This window comes from Apaloderma vittatum, unplaced genomic scaffold, assembly GCF_000703405.1.
Source record: "Apaloderma vittatum isolate BGI_N311 unplaced genomic scaffold, ASM70340v1 scaffold12719, whole genome shotgun sequence".
Classification (NCBI taxonomy): domain Eukaryota; kingdom Metazoa; phylum Chordata; class Aves; order Trogoniformes; family Trogonidae; genus Apaloderma; species Apaloderma vittatum.
Window position 1 is genome coordinate 42,703 of NW_009735900.1, and position 25,198 is coordinate 67,900.

At 37.3% G+C, this 25,198-nt stretch overlaps 1 protein-coding gene across 1 annotated transcript in view; it reads left to right on the forward strand.

The window, feature by feature from the left end:
* PDGFC (platelet derived growth factor C) overlaps positions 1-24,899 on the forward strand; it is a gene marked incomplete at both ends in the record, with an annotated part of 49,818 nt that extends 24,919 nt beyond the window's left edge. The window contains one exon of the mRNA XM_009876776.1: positions 24,692-24,899. Within this exon, the coding sequence (XP_009875078.1) occupies positions 24,692-24,899 (208 nt within the window). The remainder of the gene's footprint in view (positions 1-24,691) is intronic.
* Positions 24,900-25,198: the final 299 nt, after the last annotated feature.

The following is a 25,198-nucleotide window of genomic DNA, read 5'->3' on the forward strand; positions in this document are numbered from 1 at the left end:
GAATAGGGAAGTGATTGTCCCTTTGTACTTGGCACTGGTGAGGCTGCATCTTGTGTTTAGGTTTGGGCCTCTCACTACAAGACGTTGAGGTGCTCGAGCAGGTCCAGAGAATGGCAACAAAGCTGGTGAAGGGGTCTTATGAGAAGCAGCTGATAAAACTGGGATTGTTTAGTCTGAAGAAGAGGAGGCTCAGAGGAGACCTTGTTGCTCTCTACAACTACCTGAAAGGAGGTTGTAGTGAGGTGGGCATTAGTCTCTTCTCCCAAGTAACTAGTGATAGCATGAGGGGAAACAGGCACCAGGGGAGGTTTAGATTGGATATTAGGAAAAATTTCTTTACTGAAGGAGTGGTGGGGCATTGGAACAGGTTCCCAGGGAAGTGGTGGATTCACTATCCCTGAAGGTGTCCAAAAAATATGTAGACGTGACACTTTGGGACATGGTTTAATAGTCATGGTAGTGTTGGGTTAGCAGCTGGACTAGATGATCTTTGAGGTCTTTTCCAACCTTAATGATTCTGTGATTCTGGAAGTTGATTGTATATCCCACCCAGTTTTACTGTGGCAAAAGATATAAAAAATTAGCTGATTTTCTTATTTCTAAATAAGTAACAACAATTTCAAAATTAAATGCAATTATGTTGCCACACCTCAAATGCCACCGTTTGGTTGGTTTGTATCCAACAACTTCGGAGGAACTTCTTGAAAATTTCAGGAGTGTTCAACAAGTAACATAACTGATTCTGTTAATGAAGTATTCACATAAGCCTTGAAACTTTATTGTTAAAAGACAATAATGAGGGAAAGTAAAAGCAAGTGAGGTGGATGAGAGCTTGTGAAAACTACTCTCCTTTTAGTTGTCAGTAGCATTATGTACAGGTTAGATTGCTCTGGCAACCTGTTTCAAGCAGAAATCAATGCCATAAGCAAGAGATTAGGTACTGCAACTGTCAAGAAAAAGCAAGCAGCCCGTTAACCTATTTAAATGCCCTAAAAAGGGAAAATGTTTTTAAAAAGTTTTGAAAAGCATTTCAAATACATGAGACAATCTCTTTAATTTCTGTAATTTACTAAAGGCTTTTACTAGATCTCCATTTTGTAATAAATATTTGCATTGTCAGGGACTTTTTTTATTGTGTGGAAACTTTGTTAGTTTGTCTCATACCATTATGTGTGTGCACTTACTTAATCTCAATTAATTACTTTTACATGGTCTATCATTTACTTTATTGTAGTGTTCTGCAACAAAGCTTACATATAGGAATTTTAATGTTGTATGCTCTGTTGTTTACGAAAAGTCTAGAAGAGAAGTTAAAAATAGAAAGAAAAGTGGTTTGGTCTTGTCTTGAACAATTTCACGTGTCTCCTGGAATGTCATGACTCGGCGAGTTGCCTGGCTGGCGAATATGTGATCTTAAGTAACATTATTTCTGTTTGGGAAAAATCTGAAAGAACTGTATTTTGCTAACTGATGAGAAAACAATTATTTTTTTTGTTAAAGTGTGCAAATCCAGGAAAGATAGTAATGCGGAAAATCCAATCTGCATTAGAGATGCAAGGAAGAGAGTACGAGTTACATGGGGAAGGTGGACTGGAGTGAATTCACCAGCCTTGTGGATTGCCACAGCGGTTACCTTTGGTGATTTTTTTCTAATTCGGTTTGACTTAATAGACATTGAAACTTAAACCTGCTGATAAGCAGGGAACACATTACTCATGAAAATTACTTTCAACTATTAACAATTTAATATTGTAATCCTGTGTATTTTCTGGGAGTCCTCATTATGAGAGTTTATCCTTATAGTAAAGCACAGTTAAATACTGAAACTCAAGATTTAAAAATAAGTAAATGTCTTTCATTGCATTTGACATCAGAGTTTGAAGGTCATTTGAGACTGTGAGTATTTTTACATCATGAAATAGCTGCCATTATACTAACTGATAAACCTTTTTTCAAGTAGGTTTTTTTTTTTCAAGTTTGCTCAAGGACTGAATTTGGACCAATCAGAGCAATTGCACAGAACAAGTTAACAAAAGAATAATACTACCACTCTATAGCGATTATAAATATTAGCCTAAAGTGTTGTTCTCTACTTGTACCACCTTTCATTTACTGATCTTCTCAAAATCTCACTTGTAAAATAGTTCTTTACAAATGAATGAGGATCAGATCAAACTGGTTATTCTTTATCAGTCAGCAGTAATACATTAAACTGTTTACCATGTATTATGTATATTGGCATGTGAATTTGAAAATTTATTATTCAGCAGAGAGAGCAGTAGTGACAAGTTTCTAAGCCTGTCCAGCTGCATTCCCAGGTTCCCAAATGTCGGGCTGCCATGACTCAAACCAAAGGTTGTCCAACCCAGGAGCCTGCAGCCAGTGGTGGCCATAAATGGATGGCAGGGAGCACTAGGAGGAGGTCAGGCAGATGTGATTCTTTGCCCTTCCTGTACTCTCCCACTTACCAGCTATTTACTGCAGAGGAAGGGAATTCCCTGAGCCTGTGTGCTTTTTCTATTTAGTAATCTGTAACAAACACCCCTCACAAACAATTGTTCATATACCCCTTGAACCCAGGAAAACTTCATGCCTTCACAACAGGCACCTCAGAGAATAGAAACTCCAAACATCTGCTTTACTGGGGAGGGATATGTATGTGTATAAAAGTGTGTCACTCTCAAACTGCAAACTCAGTGATTCCATGTAATTGGAGCTGTTGGATGCTACCCCAACATAAGTATTCCACAATGATGTCCCAGTGTCCTTTAGTCTTTTAAAATTATCTTGTAGTCATGGTTCAGATTTATTTGTTTGATCTTACTCATCACATCTATTCTAAAGAGTGCAGTGTATCAGTTATTTGTGTATGATCTTTTTTCTTTATTAAAACCTTTACTAAATGTTGTATAAGCTACTCTTCATCACCCCCAGACCCCAGAAAACAAAAACCCAAGCAAAGGAACCCCAGCTACACCTTCCTGATCTTCCAGATCCGTTTAGCTCTGCTGAATGGTTTGGTTTTTAGTTTGAGGGGTTTTTTTGGCTACCTTTATTTTGTTTTTTTAATGTTTTAAGTATTACATAATTGTCTAGTTGACTATCCCTTTTCCAGTTTCCAGGATCAACATGTTATTCACAGATTTTTGAGAAAGCACGCTGATGGCTTCTCTACAAATTCCAAAGCAAAGTGACTCTGTCCCATTCTCAAAGTAATCCCCTGTGTAACTGGCACAGTCCTAGATTTTTTTGTGCTTTCAAATACTGAGACGTTGTGTCTGACATGCTTGCTAGTGGATAAAAAGGTAAGCAAATGTACATTTGATACTAGGTTTCAGGCAGCACAGTAATTTTCAGTTACACTATTTCAGCTGCATTCATGTTATGTCCCTATCCATTATTAATATCTTGGTCGTTCCACAGTCCTACTCATTGCCTCACCCCAACAAAACAGGCAATAACTCACTAAGAGTGGTTTGTACTGTGCTAATTTTTCTTACCATAATTCTGGTAGGAAAAGAAAGAATTTGGGACAGAACAGAGTTACTCGATGCAACTTCTCTCTTTTTAGAATTCTTTTAACTTATGGTCAAGATCTGAAAGGCTTTTAGGAACAGCAGAATTGCATGGAAAAAAGTAGAATATTGAGTGCAGCTCTAGACGTTTGAGATAAAATCTGCTGTGGAGCAGCTTCTGAGATGACTGACTGCACAGTCTTAACTCCACAGACTGGTGGAAGCACCTCTTTGAATTCAGGAGAAAAATTCTTGACAGAGGAGTAACACTGTAAAATAGCTTCAGGGTAAGAGTTTGCTTGTGAAAAGATTAATGAGGGATATTGGTAGTGGTGTTAAGAGAAATCCTGTTTTTTTCTTAAAAGGGATAGATAATAAGCACTATGGGAATACTGAAATTTGCAACTGTCTTGTCTTTGCAGTACCTGGCCTCTGGTGTTAGAGATGGGGATTATGAGCTGTCATTTGCTAGCTTCTCCTAAGTACTCAAAATTTTTTTTAATGATGATGATGAAAGGTTTGGCTGAAGAAGCCAGGATTTTTGTAGAAGAGGTTTTGGTTTTGTTTTCATGGGAAAGTCTAGATAATTACAAAGCCATTGAATCTGTTCTTTCTGTTATCTCTGGCTAGGGTGGTGGAGAAGGAATTCAGGAGTGTTGCTTCCATGTTTGCTCCCGATAGGTGGTGTATGTTGTTGAAGACCTGTAATTGCTTAAAAAACAAAGTTAAATAATCAAAACCTTCGATGTGAAAATAGAAGGCAATTTGTCTGGCAAAAGACATTTCCAGAGGCAGAATGCTCGGGCTGCTCAAGTATTCATTTCACTCTGCTTTCGAGCTAGGCAATAAATCGTAGGAAGAAAAATTGTAAGAATCATTTATGAGGAGAAATAAAATACTAGGCTTCAAATTGAAGGGAGTGATTTAGTGCATGAAAAACCAGGTTCAAAGGCACTTGAAAAGTGGAGGTGTGAAAGCAGATGGCACAGCCTTTGGAAGAAATTTTGCATGTAATCTTACAGGCGTTTTGAAGTTGGTGGTTCCTAATAGCCCTTCACTTTCAACTGCCAAAGGATTCCTTGGGGGGACTCTGTAATAACTCTACCCTTACACCACAAACAACAGTTTTCAGGTCTCATCTGAGTAAGTCCATTGGGTGGCTAGGGAAATTCCAGTGTAGTGGTACAGAAAATTAAATCACTTTGACTCTTTATTGTTTAGTATGTAGCCCTGGTGTGTTTTGGTATCAGGTAGAATCATAGAATTGTAGAATGGCCTAGACTGGAAAGGACCTTAGAGATCGTTTTAATCCAGCCTCCTTGTTGCCAGGGACTTTAGTTGACTCGGTAGCCATCTCTTGTTCTAAATGTTCTTCTAACAGTGTGACAAATACTCTAGACAGTATGACCATCTTTAACAAGATAGATGTTGTGCTAAGGTAATTTTGTTAGAAATTGGAATTCTCATGGTTTTGCAAATAGTTGGCATAGTAAATACAGTTTCTTAAATTGAGTTTTCAAATGTTGTATTTTCAGTATTTTCTTCTTACTTACTGCAGCTGCATATGACTATAAAGAGGTTAGTATTTCTGAAACTTCAAGACATCTAAAACCTAAAATTGTTTTGTAGAGAAATTTTGCTAACTCTGTGCAACTGACCCTGAACTTCCCTGCTGGCACGACCAAAAAGACTGGATAGCCAATGAGAGTAAGATAACTGAGTTGAGCCAAATTACCAAAGTCATTCAGTCATGATCTGTATTTCTTGGGTAAAGGGCCAAAGCCAAATCGTTTTTAACCTGCTAACTGGCAGGACGGTTAGCCACGTATAAATAGGCTTTTAATATGTAAGCTGTTAATAGGGTTGCCCTTGCTTATCTTCTGAAAATCACTCTGATCTTCTGAACTCTTCTGATTTGTGTGTGCATATTTGTCTTTGGGTTTTTCAGTATGAAGTGTTCTGGGTAATCAAAAGTTAATAATAAAATACTTCCCGTTCTTGAGTCATCTGCGTAATGCTTTTTTGGCTTGGAATTCCTGTCTTTCAGTCAAAGTAAAATTCTGTCATTGATCTCGTCTTGTTTGCGCTCTGTCAATATATGTAACTTTAAATACTGTATTTACTTTTTTAAATTGCCTTTCTGCTTAAAAAAGTCATAGGCACCTTTCATGTAGAGGAAGCCTTGTGATTAGGTGCCTAAAATAACAGTACATCTTTTGATGCAACATAAATGTAGAATTAAGGGTCATAAGAGAGTTGAAACTGTTTGCTGATATAAAACACTTCAGAATACAGCCCAGCTTTTCACCAGAAATCAAAGATAGATGGTCAAGTGAGCAGTACAAAGACAATTAAAAAGTTGTCAAATGATTTTTCATTTATATTCCCAATCATCAGTAAGAATAAAAAAAAACATAGTTACTTTTGCAGCTAGGTATTTACATGGATGAAAGACAATATAAGATTTGGAAGTACTTTACTACTTCACTAAGAAAACATATAAAAATATTAGAACTTAAGGAACAAACCTGCATGTCTTCGATGTCACAGAGGTGATCAGACTGAATGCCTGATATTTTGCAAATGTGAGAGGCAGGTGCATCTGAACCTTGTGCAAAGGCAAAGCCCAAGTGCGGGTCTTTGGGCAGCTGCCAACCCCACAGCAGCCTTCTGCTCCGCCGTAGTAAATCAGACTGTTGTAGTCTGCACTGCGGAGCAGTGATCTGTTCCTACTTAATCTGAAGCCTGAGAGCACCTCTGAGGTCATGACATGGCAGAAGAAGAGCAAAGTAAAATCAGCTGTTACTTTTGCAAGCTACTAGCACATATTTCTATGTAGTTAAGGATTTATTTATACATTTTCTTAGCATTAAGACTAAACAGAAGAGAAATTAACAACTAATGTTTGTATGTAACGGTGCTAGCAATTAGTGGGAGGATTGCAGATTTTCATTTAGATAATGGGTACACTTACAGGGACTGTGGGGGTTATTTTCTGAGATAGTTGCAGCTGTATATTAAGTAGGCACTCTATATTTTGTCATTTATTTCCTCCTTTTCTATGAACTATATATCTCTTACTAGTGCATCCAACATTTTTAAAAACATTGGGGATCTGCTTTTTTAAATGGAAAGAGACTTGCCGTGCTGTTAAAGAAGAAAAAAAATTCGCATTTCCGAGATAACTTTTGATATTTCATTACCTGTAACTGCTTACAATTGATAGAGGAATTTGGAAAATCGATAAATTAAAATCTGCCTAAGCATGAAGAGAACCATCTTTTCTTTGCGGGCTGTTTAAAAGAAGTTAATGGTGATTTTATAAACAGTGATGTAAGCCTGAGGAGCATCGTTAAGCAATCCGTACAAAGCTATAATTTACAGATCTAGTGCTGTTCAAAAATGCCACTGGATAATTCATACATTGGTACTGGCCTAAATTTTGTGGTTAAATACTTGGAAGAGCAGCAAAATACTAAGGTGATGTCATCATAAAAATCTGAAACCAGAGGAAAATCATTTCAGCAACAGAGTTTTGAGACAGAAACATTATTTCCAGTCTTAATATTTCTTTAAATCTGATTCTTTAATAGAGAGTATACTTACTTATGAAGACTCCACATTGTCCTCTTTTTAATTAAATACTTACAAAAGGTAATCTCCTATCCAAGCAATTAAGAATCCCCAAAGACAATTAAGAATCTCCAAAGACAATCAAGAAGAGACACATCTTGCACAGGGCACAGCCTGGGAACTTTTCAGTACGGATATTTTACACCCTGCTCTCAACCTGTTCTGTACAGTGTTCTGTCTGCAGTAACAGTCTCTCATAGGCCATGGCTTCCTGGCACTAAGGCACTTGCATCTTCCACTGCTGTTTTCTGCTGCAGGACAAGGATGGCAGCTCTTTCCTGGTTTCTGCTGTGCATTGAGGTTTGGAGGAAGAAGAAAATAATAGTCAAGTTAGCTGAGTGGGGGGTAACTGGGAATAGTTACAGTGCCAAATGGCCAGGATCGGATCATTCTATTTACAAATGGTATTCCTGTGGTTTTTGTCAGGAGAGTAATTGTGTTTTCATAGAATTGTCAGAGCTGGAAGGGACCTTAAAGATCATCTAGTTCCAACCCCCCCGCCATGGGCAGGGACATTCACCACTAGGTCAGGCTGCTCAGAGCCCCATCCAGCCTGGCCTTAAAAACTTCCAGGGATGGGGCTTCCACCCCCTCTCTGGGCAACCTGTGCCAGTGTCTCACCACCCTCATGGGGAAGAACTTCTTCCTAATGTCCAATCTGAACCGATCCATCTCTAGCTTTAATCCATTCCCTCTAGTCCTGTCACTACCCGACATCCTAAAAAGTCCCTCACTAAGTCCATCGGTCCATCAGTCCATCAACTTGGATTTATTATTGCATGCAGTTTTAATGTTCGTTATTTCTATTCATATAGTGATAAGCACACTATTGAAATAGCAATAATAGATAATGTTATACATATCAGTTTGTAGGCATTTGAATTATTTGGATGTTTTGATTCTAGTTCTTTGTCATACAGTGTGACTAATGACACATTTTTAAACAAGCAGTTCCTGTGGCCTTCATCAGGAAATACCAGGTATTGGAGTCTGGAAAACAGTGACCATATCATCATAATAATGACCACGTTATCCAAGTTTAAGTAGATTATTGTTTTTAAAAATATATTGATAAATTAATTGGGAAATAATTGTTTTTCTATATTCACTTATTACCCTGAGAATAATGTTCTGCCCAATGAGATCTTATTTCACAGTTGCTGCCTATTCCTCTAATTTCCTAACTGAGTGCATTATACACCATGGACCAGTTTCAGCAATGAAGTAAAGATTGCCTGGAAGAATGTAACTTTGATGGTAATTGGATTAAAAACAGTATTGATGTTATCATTCGGAGATCACAGTCAGCATTTATCTCAAAAATTGGTTTAATTTTCTGTGGGAGTAGTGGAATACTAGGAGAAAAGAGAAGAGCTGCCAGTATTGTAGTTGTTTACTAAAATAAAACATCCTTGTTTCTCAGAAAACTCTTTTATACCACATAATAGTTGCTAAGGTAACACTTCTCTAATACTAATGTATTGGTTTAGGAGAGAAAACAACCTCGATTTTTAAATAGCAAAATGTCCTCTTCCCATGTTTTAACTGGAATATAAACTTAAAAAGAGAATTTGTACTCACTTAAATTCAGTCAAATTATATTGGTGATGGTGATGTGCTTAAAATGACAATTTGTCTCCCATCCTATTCCACAGGTGGTTTGTGCTCACGCATCTTAATTGTTTCATTCCAATCCTCCTGTTTCTCCAGTGGGACTGCACAGATAATCTGAGAGATGCAAAACAGCTTTGAATTAAATAGTAAATAGTGGAAGAAGGCTATGAACATGATAATACTATCTTCTTAGCAATTAGATATCTTAAATGTATAATCGTTTACAAAACCAGAAAAGATTTTCTCCAAATACTAGATTGGCTCTTTCTTAGGCAAAGCATGGCAGTTGTCACAGTCCCGACTTGTTTGACATTGCTTGGAAAGTGTAATTTATGCAGAACATGCCATTTACGTTTCATTTTTGATGGTGGGAGCCTTCAGAATGGATTTCTGATCTTATTTAAACAAACAGATCATCTCATGGGGCTTAATTATGCAGGGCAGGTGGAAGCAATCCCACCAGAAGTAGCCACACAGATCTTTTCAGTGGGTGTTCTTGACCAGTGTTTCCTTGCGAAGTTCTTTTCCCCACACTTTTTTTTTTTTTAACCTTCTTGTGCAGCAGATTGTAATGTCTGTCCCTCCTACTCAGGCAAAAGCATTTTAAGATAAATACTCAATGATCAGTGCTTGTAAACAATGCCTTTTTAATATTGTTATAATTTGTCTTCTTATCGTGAAATAGTATTTTGACAGGCATTCAAATGAGCATTTGCAATCATATTGTTTGCTGAGGGGCACTTTTTATCTTGACCAAAGAATAAACTTGTGGCTAGCCAGTTTGTTTCAGTCTAGTAGGCTAAGACAGCAAATAACTTTGTGTAATGTTGAGTTCAACAGAATTAAAACAATGTCTGCAGTTCACAGAAAAACATACTTTTTTATGGATCAGAAAATTCACACAAAAAAGCCTCACACTTTGCGTCTTTATTTAAACTGATAATAAACCCTACCTGTAACCACTTCCTAGATTGCAGTGAATAGCAGCCTGTGAAACCACAATTAATTAAAGCTTAGGAAACCACAGTTTTTGATGTCAGTGTTCTGTAATTAGTTCCATATATTCTACATGAAATCATCAGAAACACCTGGTATTCCTGTATCAGTGAACAGAAAAACGGGACCGAGGGAGAAAATATTTCAGGTATAAATACAAGCGGAAAAGTACATTCCAGTGTGTACTACTCATTTTCAAATAAGTGTTAATAAAAAGCTTTTTATGAAAAGGGTACCTGTGAGAAATAGAATAAGCGATGCCTCTGTAAAAGGCTTTGCAACTCCTTTAAAGTCATGCTTACAAAATACAAAAACAAACCCCAAACCCTCACCTTCTTTAAATGTAATAGCGAGGTAGAGCAGCAGGGTGTAAATGGCTTAGTGCAGTGTGGGTGTGTGGCTCTTTCTTTCTTGTGTGGGTAAGTGTTTGGTCTTTGTGGCTTTACAAGGCAATGAATGTGCAAGAATGGAGGGTTGATGTTAGCAAGCCCAAATAAATGTAATTTTATATGTGTATATAATTAATATATATATATAAAATTAATGGGATTTTTTAGATAATTAATTTTATACAAAGATTTGATCTAATTGTCCAGATTAGTCGGAGATGATTTGGCCATGTCTGTGGACAGCAAGAGTGTTATAACCAAATCTCTTTCAGGCTTAATGGAAGTCCATTGATTTAATAGCAGTCTTCAGGAAAATAAGATTTGCTCTAAAACGTACTGGGTTTGTTACTACTGTGGATTTATTACTTGGCAGATTTCTTTTTTCTTCTTTTTACATGTGTCGAGGAAAGGACTGAGAAGGAATTGTGTACATAAAGGAAAACATTTTTATTTATTATTATAAAAGTATTTAAACTGTTTCAGAGATTTTTTTTTAATAATGCTAAGAATCAGATTGAGGAAGTTACTTGTAGTGATGCCTTAAAATTCAGCCTATTCTATTTTAACAGTTTTGTTCATGGTGTAAGAAGCACAGAATTTCATGAAAGCCTAATAGAAATAGAATGAAGTGGACTGTTTTCAAACGATCTTTGAAGGATCCATTTTAAGTAGCGGCTATAGAGACTGAAAAAGTAGAGCATGGCAGAAATGCATCCACTGTTATTTTATAGGTGATGTTAACTCCATCTTCTTAAGTGGTTACGTTACATACTGTTTCGAGGCTTCAAAGAAATTCTGAATGATAGTGCCAGAGGAACTTCTGCTGCTCATTTTGTTAAAAATCCATGACTTCCTGCTTTTTTTCAAGAGACAGTGGGTAAATTGAAGTCGAAACTTAGAGTAGTTTCATTAATTTTCATATTCTCATGTGAGTTAAGGGCTTGTGGGTTGACATTTGACAAAAGAAATGCAAAACATTTTTCTCCTAGGTATTCTATATTTAGGTATACAGGTATACACGTCATCATTTTTATTACAGTATTAATTGAATAAATCTGAAGGGTTAAAATGTACAAACGGAAAAATAATCACTGAGGAAAAAGGTATATTAGATTTTGATTATGTGTGAGTAAGCTTTTGGGGCATAGCTAGTCTAGATTGAAGATTTTAAAATCATTTAAAATTAGTTTGTTTCTAGAATCTAGCATTTCCCTCAGCGTAATTTTACATGTATTCTAGAAAAAGTGAGGTTACCAGGTAGATGCTGTGTAACGTAATCACAGAAATGCAAGGTTGGAAGGGAACTCAGGGATGTTTTCTGAGCCATTGTCCTGCTCTAAGTAGGGAGTAGATATACTAAGCTTATTCTTGCTAAATGTTTCTACACTCCCTAAAGTTCAGGGACAAAGATTTCGGAGATTTCCTCAATCATCTGTTGCACTTCTTTACATAGTATGAAATGTTTTTCTACTACGTAACATAAATCTTTCCTGTCATTGATGAACTAGGGAAGAGCTGATCATCTGATGCTCTTTTATGTGTTTGTTATCACATCTTTTGTCAGCCTGGTCTTGTCAAGATTAAACTAACTTGTATCACTTGATCTTTTATCACAGTTTGTGGGTTTTTTTCGTCTTGCTCTTTCCTCTGAATATTCTGTTGCCTTCTGCCTACATCTCACAAGTGCTGTAGATAAGTCTTGAACACTGTATTTCAGCAGAGACCTCTGTGGCGTTACGGTGCTGTTCTGAATGTATCTGAATGAGATTTAGCTTTTTTGTAGCAGGATCACATTGTCTCCTACTGAGGGTTTGGTTCCCTGAAACACTTTATTCTACTCCATCAATTCTGTACTTATGATTTTGCATTAATGCTTTTAATGTTTCACTCCTAAATGCAAGAGGGTTAAAAATGTTTTTCTTTATTTTATTAAGCATACCAATTAGTTTTGCCTTTTAGTTGTGTAATCACGTATACTGTACTTCTGTGCATAACATAAAAGTATAATAAGGTAACAGGGGAACTAAGAGATACAGACAATGGAAAATATGTAGGTAGAAGTGATGCAGCTAAATGTTAAGAGTATGTCAGGACAGTGTTATGGTTAGCAGTATAGGACTATAAAAGGTAGCTCCCAAATTATAAATCTGGCTTGTTCATACAGTGCGAGAATCCTTACGTGGGCAATGTAGCCATAGTCTCTACTGTGCTTTTTGGATTATGACGTGTATGCTGTACATAAAGCAAATTTGTATGTGACAAGTAAACAATATAAAATATTCTTCTTTGCAAATCTTAAAATTTGGTAAATCTCTAACATGTTTGATGACACTAAGAGTGGATACGTGAGGACAGAGCTGAGGTTCTTTCCCTGTAAAGTAATGTTTTGTTCAGTGACTTTCTACCTTCAAGGCAGGACAAGCTCTGATTTGCAGTGTCTGCTGTGCAGGAATGTTGGGTGTGTTCTTTTTATTGTGATATGAAATGAACAGAAACCTGTTGTGGAATGCAATTTAATGTGTGTACTGAAAGATCAAATTAAAATCGCATGCACTGCAAAAGTAATTTTCATCATCCTTGCCAAATACACTTTCCAGTTGTAATAAACAGTCATTCCCAGTGTTTAATGTTTGATGAACCTCTTGTGAACCTACTGGGAGAAGTAAACATTTTGTTAACAACAGCTACCCATTCCTAATAGCTAGAGGGAACTTAAAGAGCAGTTAATTCCCTGACTCCAAACACTTGCTGTTGTTCCATTTGGTTAAGCTTTTTATAAGTATTCGTGTATTTTGAGTAAAATGAGTAATTTAAAAAAAGGTCTGCAAACATGATGTCCTTTAACTATGGCTGACCACATCCCCTGTCATAGAGGAATGTACAAAAACTTTTTTTTATTCAGAACAGCTGCATGTGTGTTGACTGTTTATTCCTTATAAACTACTGTCTGTCAAATAAGAACTTTTCACTCTTTGTGCTTTGTGTACAGGACAAAAGAAAAATTCTCTTGTAAACCATGAGCGTAATGGATGCAAGCGTGTTTCCTGTATGAATTTTGTGTGTATCTATAAATCACAGGATTTTGGAGTTGGAAGGGACCTCTAGAGATCATTAGTCCAACCCACCTGCCCAGAGCAGGATCCCCTAGAGCACATCACACAGGAACGCATCCAGGCAGGTTTTGAAAGTCTCCAAAGACGGAGACTGCACGACTTCCCTGGGCAGCCTCTTCCGGTGCTCCATCACCCTCACAACAAAGAAGTTCTTTGCCATATTTAGATGAAACTTCCTGTGTGCCTGTTGCCCCTTGTTCTGTTACTGGGCACTGTGGAAAAATACCTGTCTCCATACTCCTAACGCAGCGATTAATAGTCACTGCAACCCTCTTTGCAGTAAGATCTGGGCAAACTTTCATTGGACTTTATCTACATGCTCACTGCAGCCTGATTGTGGGGGTCTCTTTTTGCATTGACTCTTTTGTGCACTGAGGCTCTTAGATTACTGCCTTTTAAATTACAATGAAATTCCTCCTTTTAGATGAAAATTTAACATTCTAAGAGTAATTCAGATTGTTCTATTGCAAATCCTTCTCCCAATGGAAGCAAAAGCTACTCTACATTTCAGCCTACCACAGGTGTGTATACAGGACTTTTATGGCATCAAAGTTTCAGTGAAAGAAGTTAATCTGTGGCAGGATTTTTTTTGTTTCTTTCTTTCTGCTAAAGTTATGCTTGACCTTGGAGTCAGGGGTCTCTGTATGATAAGTTTACTGGTATACTGAGAAGAGAGATTCTCTTTCTTGCTCGCAGTAGTTGATATATAATTCTTCATAAAGTTTCCCTCCTAGAAAGGAATTGCAGGTGTAACACAACATTCATCAAAATATGGCATTCTAGAAAATATCATTTAATGGACAATATATCAGTTGTGATGCAACTGTACAATATATAGAGAAGAAATAATCAGATTCATCCAACAGAATTAAGTGTAGCAGAAGTTATATAATACTTATATGTCTGTATTATTGACCCTATGCAGTTTTGCTTTATGTCTATATTCACGAAATATAAAAGTTTTACCATTATTTGAAAAACACTTCTTATTCAGCATGCATTCAAGTATTTCTGGACAAACATGAAAAAATATACTAGTGCAAATTGTTGTTATTACTGTTAACAACAGTCTTGAAGTTCCCTATTGCCTTAATCACAAGAGTGGTTCAAGCACAAAACAAAAAACAGGTTACTTCAAGAACTTACGAGGTGGAATACAAAAAGGTGATAGTGTATATAATCAGAAAGCGATGAGGCAATGAAATAATGAAGAAGTAGTTTCAGAAGGGTCTCTGTAGAGTTCTGCTTAAGCTCCTCAGTGCAAGCAGTCTGAGAAGAAAACATCACATTTATTGGCAGATAAAGCAAATTATCAATATGGAGTTCTGCCCTGGAAATGGGTATAAGACTGCAGATGAACTTGTAGCAATGAGATGGTAGATAAGCAGAGGATGAGCTTCAAATGGCCTTAAATATTACAAGTAGTTTTGTATAGTAAGGAAGAGTTGTTTGGAAGATGCTAAGATAGGGACAACAGAGCTACTACTTAGGAAAATACTTCTTGTTTTTACAATTTAACATCCAGAAATCAGCAGCAGTCCCATGTGACACGGCTAGCTAACCAGCTGTCCTCAGCAGAGGTTTACCAAAGCAGAAGACTCTTGCCAACATCCACTAGAAGTGATTCAACCAAACTTTTAGCAAATCCTTTTAAAAGATGCACATTCCTTCACACATTCCGTGCAGTGAATGATTCATTGCAGCTGTTAATTTGTTTAGGACAGTTCTGGGAATATTATTTAAAAAACGCTATCAGACTTGGAGATGATGATTTCTTTGATGTTAGTTTTTTTGGCTTGTTTTAGCACCATACTGCAAGCACAAGACACATTGCAGAACTTTCTCCAAAGATTTATGAGTTTGGGGTGAGAGAAACCGTACTTGAATAAATTATTTGGGGACCTTGTTTTGGCTGTACACAGTGTATTTGCAGTTATTCGGAGCAGGTACTTTGTCTGCATAAACACAAAGACACGCCCTTTGTACTCTTTAAAATGTGTCTATGGATGTTAGTATTGCCCATGGTCTAAATTAGACTAAATATTTTTATTAAGCATTCAAATAATACAAGAAAGAAAATTGCCTACTAGGTTTTAACTTTTTAAAGTTGGATTTATAGTCCTTCTATGTGCGTATGCATAAGGTAAATAAACTCTAGTTAGTTTTAAGTGTATTGCGTATGTTTGGTTTGAAAATGTTATAAGGCAAGTTTCTCTGAAGCTCAGAAATCAAAATATTTTGCAGTTGTTACTAGGATACAAAAGGTAGACTTTCTTATGGCACATATACATACTTGTATTGGGGGGGTGAGAGCTCACTGTAAATTTTGCTAAGTCTCCTTTAGAAGAGAGAGAGATATAAACAAGAAGACAGTGCTCACTAAAAATAAAGGGATTTGATAGTAGTTATGGTTTAAGTAATACTCTATCATAAGTATACTTTATAGGAACCAAAACACAGGGATTGTATACCTAAAATTAGTTTGCATATTTACAGTAATCTGAAAACAATAGAGATAAATTATTTGAAGAAGGGACTCCAGATGAAATCTTACATAGTGATTTGATGTTGAAACTTTTGATCGTGGAGATAGTCTATGCCATATCTTTTTCTCTACTATTGTACCTGATGCATTACAAAGTGTTTGCTTTTAAATACTCCCTGTTGGACATGCTTTCAGAATAAGGCTGAATGTTTGGCTACTGAGTCAAAATGTGTCCGATTCATAAGAGGTCTTGCATTTCTTTGAGTCTTCTATCTAGAATCTTACCATTCATTACTATAAACATGAATTCCTAATGTAAGCAAATACAGTAAAAGGCAAAGATAGAAAGGCATCAAAACTTGATTTCTCTTGCAACTAGCAGGCTGAATTGGCAGGCGTGATGGATTCTAGGTGTTGCAGGGATGGTGTGATTCATGGTCTGAGATCTCTGCGGTTGCCAGAGGTCCTGACGCCACAGCTTTGGAGCAGAGTTGCTTATAACTTTTCTCTCTCTAATTACCTAAAAGAATAGATCAGTGAGTGGAAGTTGTTTCCCCAGAAGAATGCAAGAACCACTGGATCATTTTGTAGAATAACGCTTTCAGTAAGGAAGAGACAACAGAGAGAAATTTGGTGATTTTGTAATGCTTTTAAAATCCCAATGAAGTAGCATACGTTGCCTCGCTGAAACTTACCAGATACACTGAAAAAATCAGTAATTACAGGCAGTTATGTCCAGGAAAGATAGTTCTCTGTGTGCATACACTTCCTGGGAATAGAGAACACTACAGCTACCATGAAGAACTGTATTGACAATCACAGAATCACAGAATGTTAGGGGCTGGAAGGGACCTCAAAAGATCATCTAGTCCAGCCCCCCGTCAGAGCAGGATCACCTACAGTAGGTCGCATAGGAATGTATCCAGTTGGTTTTGAATGTCTCCAGAGAAGGAGACTCCACAACCTCCCTGGGCAGCCTGTGCCAGCGCTCTGTCACCCTCACAGGGAAAAAATTTTTTCTAATATTTTTGTGGAACCTCCTATGCTCCAGCTTGTATCCGTTGCCCCTTGTCCTTTCATTGGATATCACTGAAAAGAGCCTGGCTCCGTCCTCCTGACACTCCCCCTTGACATATTTATAATCATTAACGAGGTCACCCCTCAGCCTCCCCTTCTCCAAGCTGAGGAGACCCAGCTCCTTCAGCCTTTCCTCATAAGGGAGATGTTCCACTCCCTTCATCATCTTTGTGGCTCTGCGCTGGACTCTCTCCAGCAGTTCCCTGTCTCTCTTGAGCTGAGGGGCCCGGAACTGGACACAATATTCCAGATGTGGCCTCACCAGAGTGGATTACAGTACTGTGAACATAACTTTTCTTGTCTTTGCCTTTAAAATGGGTTAGTGTGGATTATCACTGGTACGCGTGCTCACATGAAAAAACAAAATGCGTTTTTATACAAACGTGCATTTATGTATACACTTACATGATTACAGATATCTATGACAAGAATGAATCAAATCACTAAATCACTAAAGTTTTTTGAAAATGGCTTCCAGAGATTATTGCTGTTGATGGCATTCTCAGAGTTTATGAACTTGCTCTAGGTATGTGTCACCTTTGTCTTACTGAAATACACACCCAGGCTGTGTATTTCAAAGGGTGTCAAGGTGTGCACAGGATTCCTGCAAAAAGCTTCAATATGCCAGAAGAAAACTGATGATTAGTGACATTGTGTGCTATTTCCATGCTGCTAGTTTCCTTGAGAGCATTTTCCAGTTGTATCCAGCCTAATTAGAATTCCAGGCCTTCTCTGTCCAGGCCTTCTCTGTTTGGGGGAATATTTAAAACTTTTTAAAAAAATATCTTAAAACTTTAACCCAAGGAAATGTTAGACTGCTCCCAATACTGCTTTTACACATTGTCCTTGTGACCTTTCTCCTGTTGGTGGTTATGCAGAGTGGAAGTGATGCACAATTTAGGAGGAGTTCCTGGAAGTGCTGTCACAAAAATGTGGATGCAGTTTGGAAAGCCATCTCCGTCTGGCTTTAAGATGTTTAACTGATGCAAGCACATGGGTATTCAGTAAATAAGGTCCTCAGTGAGATAAAAAGGGAAAGCCCTGCGTGCGTATGAAGAGAAGCTAGACAAGCTTTTGGTAAATAGTTGTAGCACAGCATAAGAACAGAAAATTTGGGGAGCCTGTGAAAGGCAGAGAGCTGGAGGCCAGTAAGGAAAGAGCGAGCTGACATTCTGAAGCAGGTGATTAAGTTGAGAGGGGTTGGTACCCCTACCTGTATGGCATTTGACTGACAGGAGTTCCATTCCCAAAGTGAGAATAGGCGAACGAGACTCAGTGCCACTTTACTTCAGTGCCACTTGCACTTAATTTACTGTAGCTTAATTTACTTGGAGTCTCTCTTGCAACCATCCTGGCTGCTGTGGCAGTAACTTCAGCTAAAGAAGTCAGAAGTGCTGCAAGGGCTGGGAACAGCACTGACCTTCCTGGCTTCCATCTCTGTCACATGCAAGTAAACATCCTTGCCTTATTCCCCAGCTCTGGTGGTCTAAACTGATTATCTACCTTTGCTTCTATTTTTCATTCTTTTGCTGGAGGCACAAGAGGAGGATCGTGGAACTTGATTTCTCTACTTAAGTAGTTGTGCACAGGCTCAGCTCCAGATCGCCTCCCCTTCCTTCTGCATTGCTTCTGGAACAGGACTCACATTTTGCATAGCAGTGGTGCAGGTTACTGCTCCGGAGGGAAGGTGTCTTTAGTGACAGACTTTCACAAGTGGATTAGCCTTTTTGTACCGCATATGTGCAAGCAATTAAAAGTTTGTGCTTTTTCAGGTAGGTCAGGATTTCTAGAGGCTTTTCACAGTTGCTACTGCATATGTGCTTATGGGAGAAAAGAAAGAGCTATTGTTATGCCAGGAAGCTTCTATGTCCTCAGGGCAAACTCGGGAAGAGTTGGATATGTGCTCTCCCTCAAAGCTTCTAATGATGCTAATAGGAGGGCTACTTGTGATTATAAAGGAAGAAAACAGGCTTTCTTTATTGTGAGTAATACAAGAATGTGCATGTACTATTAGTTTCAGGAGCATATCTCTAAATCTAAGCAGGATTTGGAGTGTTCCTATATAATAATTAAAAAAAAAATTGAAAAAAAAAGCAAGCTCTAAGGATATTTCATTAGAAGAAATTAGATTTTTTTTTTCCTTTCAAAGTGCAGATCCTAGTTGGTTTTCAGAGGAAGGGAGGAGTCTTTTGTTGATCAAACCTTACTGATTTTTAGTAGTTTCTCCAAACATTGCCAACTGATGAATGGGCTTTCACTCAGAAACCGCTTGACGATGTTTTCTTCAAGACAAGAAATGAAAAAAATGTGAATTTCTGTTGTGGAGAGGGAATTATTTTAGACATATTATACACTACTTGTAGTGTCCTGTCATGCTAAGTGTTTGACTCACTTGTTTTTGTTGTTCCAGTTTTAACACAGTGATTGCATTGTAAACCATGAAATTCCTCAGTCCTGGCTGCAGCAAACTATCAAAATTACTTCTTGCCGCTCCCTTATCTGGAAGAGGGTGGTGTCAGTACATTGACAGTCCTATCCTATGAGACAGGAGCAAAAACAAGCCTTTGCTTAGATCAGGATGGTGCTTAAGAGCTCATCTTGTGTAGATTGTAGGCGAATGCCATTTTGTTCTGAATTGTTTATCCTTGAAGCCAGGTAAATGCAAGGAAAGAACAGATGGATAGTGCCAGAACTGGAAAGTCTCATATCCATTTTTACCCTTTATCTAGCTAAAATACTTCCAGATTCTTCAGACAAACCAAGAATGAGCATCTAAGAAATGTTTATTATATTTTTCTCTCACAGAACCTAGTGAGATCAAGGAATTGCCTTTATGCTCATTTTACAGGTTCGATTAAGGCCTGCGTTACAAACTTGCATGCTGTGAATCTAAAAAAGCTTTTGTTAGTGACTGCTGGGCTTTTGGTTGTGATGGCTTAGCTGATGGACGGCTGTGCTGTGAATAAGATCGCAGTTAAAGAAAAAAGGAAATGAGAACTATTCTTTTTCAGAACGATTGCTTCTCTGTTATGATGCAGCCACATACACAGTCCTACTGGCGTAGGCAGGAGGTGCTGCTGCCAGATGCTTTACACTGTGGAGCTGCGACCCAAATACTGCGCTTAAGATTGCGCAGGAAGTGCATGTCAGAACAAGGAATTAAGCACAAATCATCAAGTTAGGTTACCTACTAAATCGTCCTTTAGGCTTGAGCTTCAACTAGGTAATTTCAAATTCATTTGCTGCAGTTTTTGTTCAGATTTACTGCTTCACTGATGGTTGCTACCTTATTCTACTTACGTGTCCTACCTTTTCACCTTAGAGAAAGAGGCTAGGTGGAGTAACTTTAACGCCTTTAGTAGGGCCCAGCTAATATTGTGAGCACCATAAAATGCATTCTGTTCACTTAGTTTCTTCTGGGGTTCTGTTGTTATGGAAAATCCTCAGGGCTGGGTAGTTTTGTGAAGTTAGTCATTGTAATATTTCCTTCCTTATTTCCAAGCCTATTATCTTAAACTGTTGCCTAAATTTGGTGTGTTTGCCTGTCTTCTAGGCTTGTAAACACATTAGGGAATTTCTATAAGGTATTTGTTTTGACAGAGTGAGGTGCACATACAGAAATACACTATAAATGTACCTAATGAAAATTCTTTTTCATCCAATAGTAATTGTCATTTTTGGCTTTGTACAGGGCAGGAAAAGCTCCATGTTTTATGCTATGGTTTCCATCCTGAGTCATTTTATCTAACAGTAAAGATGCAACTGTTTGGCTCTGTCTTGGTTTTAAACTTGTTTATTATTATTAAAGTGAATTGAAATTGTTTCCTGAGCACAAAAACAAAAGCCATAGAGTGTCTAGAGGAATCACATTAAAATGCAGAACTTGTTAACGTATTTTGCAAATCTGTCTTGACAGAAAGTGTTCATGCTCAGGCAAAAAAAGTACTGAAAAGCAGTTCTCAAGCCTAAAACATCGGTATTAATTGAGGATGCGCTGTTATGACAGTAAAAGTGTTTACTGTCAGTTAGTATTTTTTTTAGAAATGCTTGGAGAATATAATTTCCCAGCAAGTAGTCTCCATCAGGAAAGCTATTTGAGATAGTTGCTGTACCTAAGCAAGTGTCTGCTGTTTGGGGATATGTCTCCTCTCCCAGATAAAGAGGTGTTTGTTGTGTCAAAGGTTGATTTTATGCTAGCTGACCTGTTAGGGGAGATAGTTCTGTGGATTAAGTTAGGAGATGACAGCTATAGAATAAATGTACAGTTGACAGATTGCTGCTTCAGTGTAAGATCATTGTCTCCATCAACACTGGGGAACAAAAAAGCTAAAGCTTTCTAAAACTTACTGGTGGTCCTCCTATGAGGCGTTCACACCACCGTTCTGCCATGGCATTGCATCTCTGAGACCGACTGGCACTGCACAGAGAGGGAATTGACAGCAGCGGTTTATGTCAGGCACACAGGTGGAGGCAAAGGTAAGAGTAGGAACGTCAAGAGACATGTAGAGGAAATTCTAAGTGCATGGATTTTTATCTGAGATTATTTAGTTGGAAGAAATTGCGATAGAAGTGATCGACTTGCTACAAAGTGAGGGAAAGCTCCATTTAATGAGCATTTCAACATTTTGAAGTTGTAACTATGATGCTGCATTTCAGAGTTATGCTGAAGTTCTGTATTTGCTTGTTCTAAAAGGTATTTGCCATCGCTAAGTTGAATTTTAATTTTTTACATTAAGTCTATTCTGCTGTTACCTTCTCTTAGAGTAAAACTTTACGGCAGGTGTAAACGATTCCTGTAGAACACTAAAAAAACTTTGAGAAAACTGAGTAAAATTATAAATTGTATAAAATCCCAAGATATAATTCTAGTTAAAAGAAGAGGTACCATTTATGCTGCCCTGGGTATTTTGTCCAGAAGTTTAACGATTACAAAGTAAGTAGTACCTATTATCAAGTAAAAACAATGTAGAGTATAATTTGAATTACCATTTATATTAAACAATTTACTGAACTGGGATTCGGTAAAGGCTATTGTGTTATAAATATAAATTACACCACTTACATCTTTATGATATAAATTATCTCTAATATTTGGTACATTTTAACTGCCATTTAAATGGACTAAATTAAGACATTATTGAGAAAAAAAATCTTTAGATTTTTAACTACTTTACTCTAAAACATTCATCTTTTGAAGTTGTGCAATTTTGCTCGATTACTTTTTCTTTATGTTTTGTTTTGCTGTGAGAGTAATTAGAAAGTGGTGACAACTTTAATTGTGTAACCATTAAGCGCAATGATTCACCATATCCTCATAACATTTTAACTCGGGCAAATTCCTACTGAATCCAGAATAACATATATCTATAGGTTATTTCCTATACATGTATTGCTAAGTGTGCATGTTCTAAGTTGTAAATGTGGAAATAGATTCTAGACCAATGGATTTTCATCTGGAATCCATCTACTTCATTGGCAACAAAAAATGCCAGTAGAAGTAAATTTGTCTGCTGGAACTAAAACAGAAGTGTTCTTTTTCTTCAGGTACTCATTCTAACATTTAATCCTTATTTTGTTTTTCACTTTAACTAAACCCTACACCTTCAAACCAGGAAATATGACTGTTACAAATACATAGTTGTGGAGAAAAATAGGAAGAAAAATTTTGGAATATTTATTTTTTTGAGTTACAGAGTCACAGCACTATTTTGAAACTTGCTGAGTAGCACATTTTGCTAGGAGCAAATATTTAAATTATAGACCAGAATCTATTGCTTTATTATCATAACCTAATAGATGGATTAACATGTTATTATTTTTAATGTGGGCAGTGGAGAGAAAAGGAAAAGAAATATTTTAACTTTTTGGAAATCCACATTCATCCAGAATGGGAAGCACTAGTTTACTCACTGTATTGGAGATTATGCTACATTAGCAAAATAAAAATACGGTAAAGTTAATAGTAACAGCAACCTAGACCTGTGTTTTGTAGTATCTTTGCAAGACTCCCAGTTAAAAAAGCAGCACAAATCATTTTAGTGTCTGCATTTATTGGAGAGAAAAACAGTTAAAGCAAAAAATAGGAAGGACATGATGGTTACTTCCATTTGCTGCCCTTTTGACCGCACATTTAGCTGAAGCCAAAAATGCATATTTAATAGAATTGAGAGCACAAAAAGGAAAGTGTAATTGTTGATATGAAATACAGTTATCACAGACATATGTGTTTTGGAAAACTACTGTTTAGTATGTAGTGTTGCAATGATTATTTTATAAGTTTTAATATTTTTTCCTACATAACTGTTACATTTCCCATCAATTTGATCATTTTGAAAAAGTAAATACAGTTGATCTGACATTATAGATAAAAAAATCACATTATATATGCACTTCACTTTAGAGTACTGAAAGTGTCATTTTGACACTAAGTGATCTGAGGATTAAAAAATATATTTAAACATACATTAATAAATAAATGTAGATGTAAAGGTTGTGCAGTACTAATGGGCAATGCACAGGGAAGGAACAAGAAGCATGGTACTTCGCTAACTGGGGGAGCATTCAGTCCTTCATTCTTAATATTATGTTGTAATATCATCATAGGAAAATTCAGCAAAGGTCCTCAGGAGGCCTCTACTGTAACCTCCAGCTCCAGGTAGAGTCAGTTCTGAGGTCACACCATTGCTCACGGCTTCATGCAGTCAGGTGTTGAAAGCCTCCAATGATGGATACTGAAGAACCTATCTGGGCAACCTTTTCTGAATCCTGACGGCTTACAGTGAATAAATTTTCCCTAAATCTTATATGGACTACACTTGAGAGCAGTGATGCATGTAGCACTCTACATTTAAGTTTAAAATTTCTTGTCCTTCCCATCCCCTAAATCAGCAGTATGTTCAATTTTTTTCATCCTTCTTAAATGGTCCAGATAAACTGCTCTAGTGTAGTACTGTGGTCTGTAGTGGTGTCTGCCTCTATAAAAGAAATTTATGGTGGTACAGCAGCAGCAGCTTCCTGCTTAAGCTTCCCTTACGGCCTATTTTTATTCTTTTGAAAATATGAATCAATGCATAATTTTTAAACAGATTGTAAAGTGAGCAAAACAAGAAGTCTAACTTTGCTTGAGCTGCCTGTGACTGAGTACCCCTAATCCAGTGAGTTTGTCAGTGAGATTTGTGCTGTGGAAAAGTACTTAGACTGTTTCAGTGCTCAGTATCAGCATTTAGGTGCTTCTGGTATCCTTTGGAACATTTTTTCTTTTTCCTTAAGGGAGAAATAATTACAGTAATGCAAGTTCTTGTAATTACGCTGTTCATTGTTGTTTAACCAGAAGTGTAATTCTTAGTACTGCACGAACCCAACCGGTATTTATTTTTTAATCTATAGGTGATGGTGCAAATATTTACTATCTTCATACTAGGGAATATTCATATTTTACGTTGAAAGAGAAGACGACAAAGATCATGGCTAGGTTTCAGAGGAATGGCAGCATGTGAAATGTGGTTTTCCGTAGATTTCTAGAGGGTTACAGTAATTGCGTGTAAAGGGACCATATTTTCAAATCACTCTTTGTTCTATTTCTAAAATCTTGTCCACCACTCAGTGACATTCTTCCATGAACAGGTGTAGTGGCATGCTCTACTCAAGGCTAGGAGTGTTAGAAGTGGGAAAGCTGTGTGGTGGGAGTTTGTTTACAATTATCACTGAAGAGTAAGTAGGTACTTTTTGAGTCTCGTCATTTGTCTTGTAAAACCGTGGAAACAATCTGGCCACTTAAAAATTTTCCCAGCTGTGTAACTTAATAAAGTACAGCAGTTCATCAAAAGCAGATCCATTAACCTGGTACTCTTCTCTTGGCTTTGGTTGCAGCACCACACAGAAGCACCTAGCCCATCGTTGCTACCCCCGTCAGCTTTACCATTAGATGTGTTAAACAATGCCGTTGCTGGATTTAGTACTGTGGAAGAACTTATCCGCTACCTTGAACCAGATCGGTGGCAACTGGATTTGGAAGATTTGTATAGGCCAACATGGCAACTTCTTGGAAAGGCATACATTCATGGGAGGAAATCAAGAGGTAAGTTACTTTTCTGTCTGGCCTTGCAGCTTTCTACAAAGAAACGGTAATTAAGAGCATTCTTCACCTTGAATTTTGGTTCCAAAAAGGAATATGTTAGAAATACAGCAGAGATAGTTGTTGTTGGCTATTCTCGACATTATATTATCTGGAACAGGACAATAACTAAACGCAAATCTTAAAGGAATTTAGCAGGATAAAGTAATAAATGGGAAAAAATAGAAGCAGACATGATAGTTTTCTGTAGGAAAACTAAGAGATTTTTTTTCCACAAAGAAGCAGGACATCTTGGCTGGGTG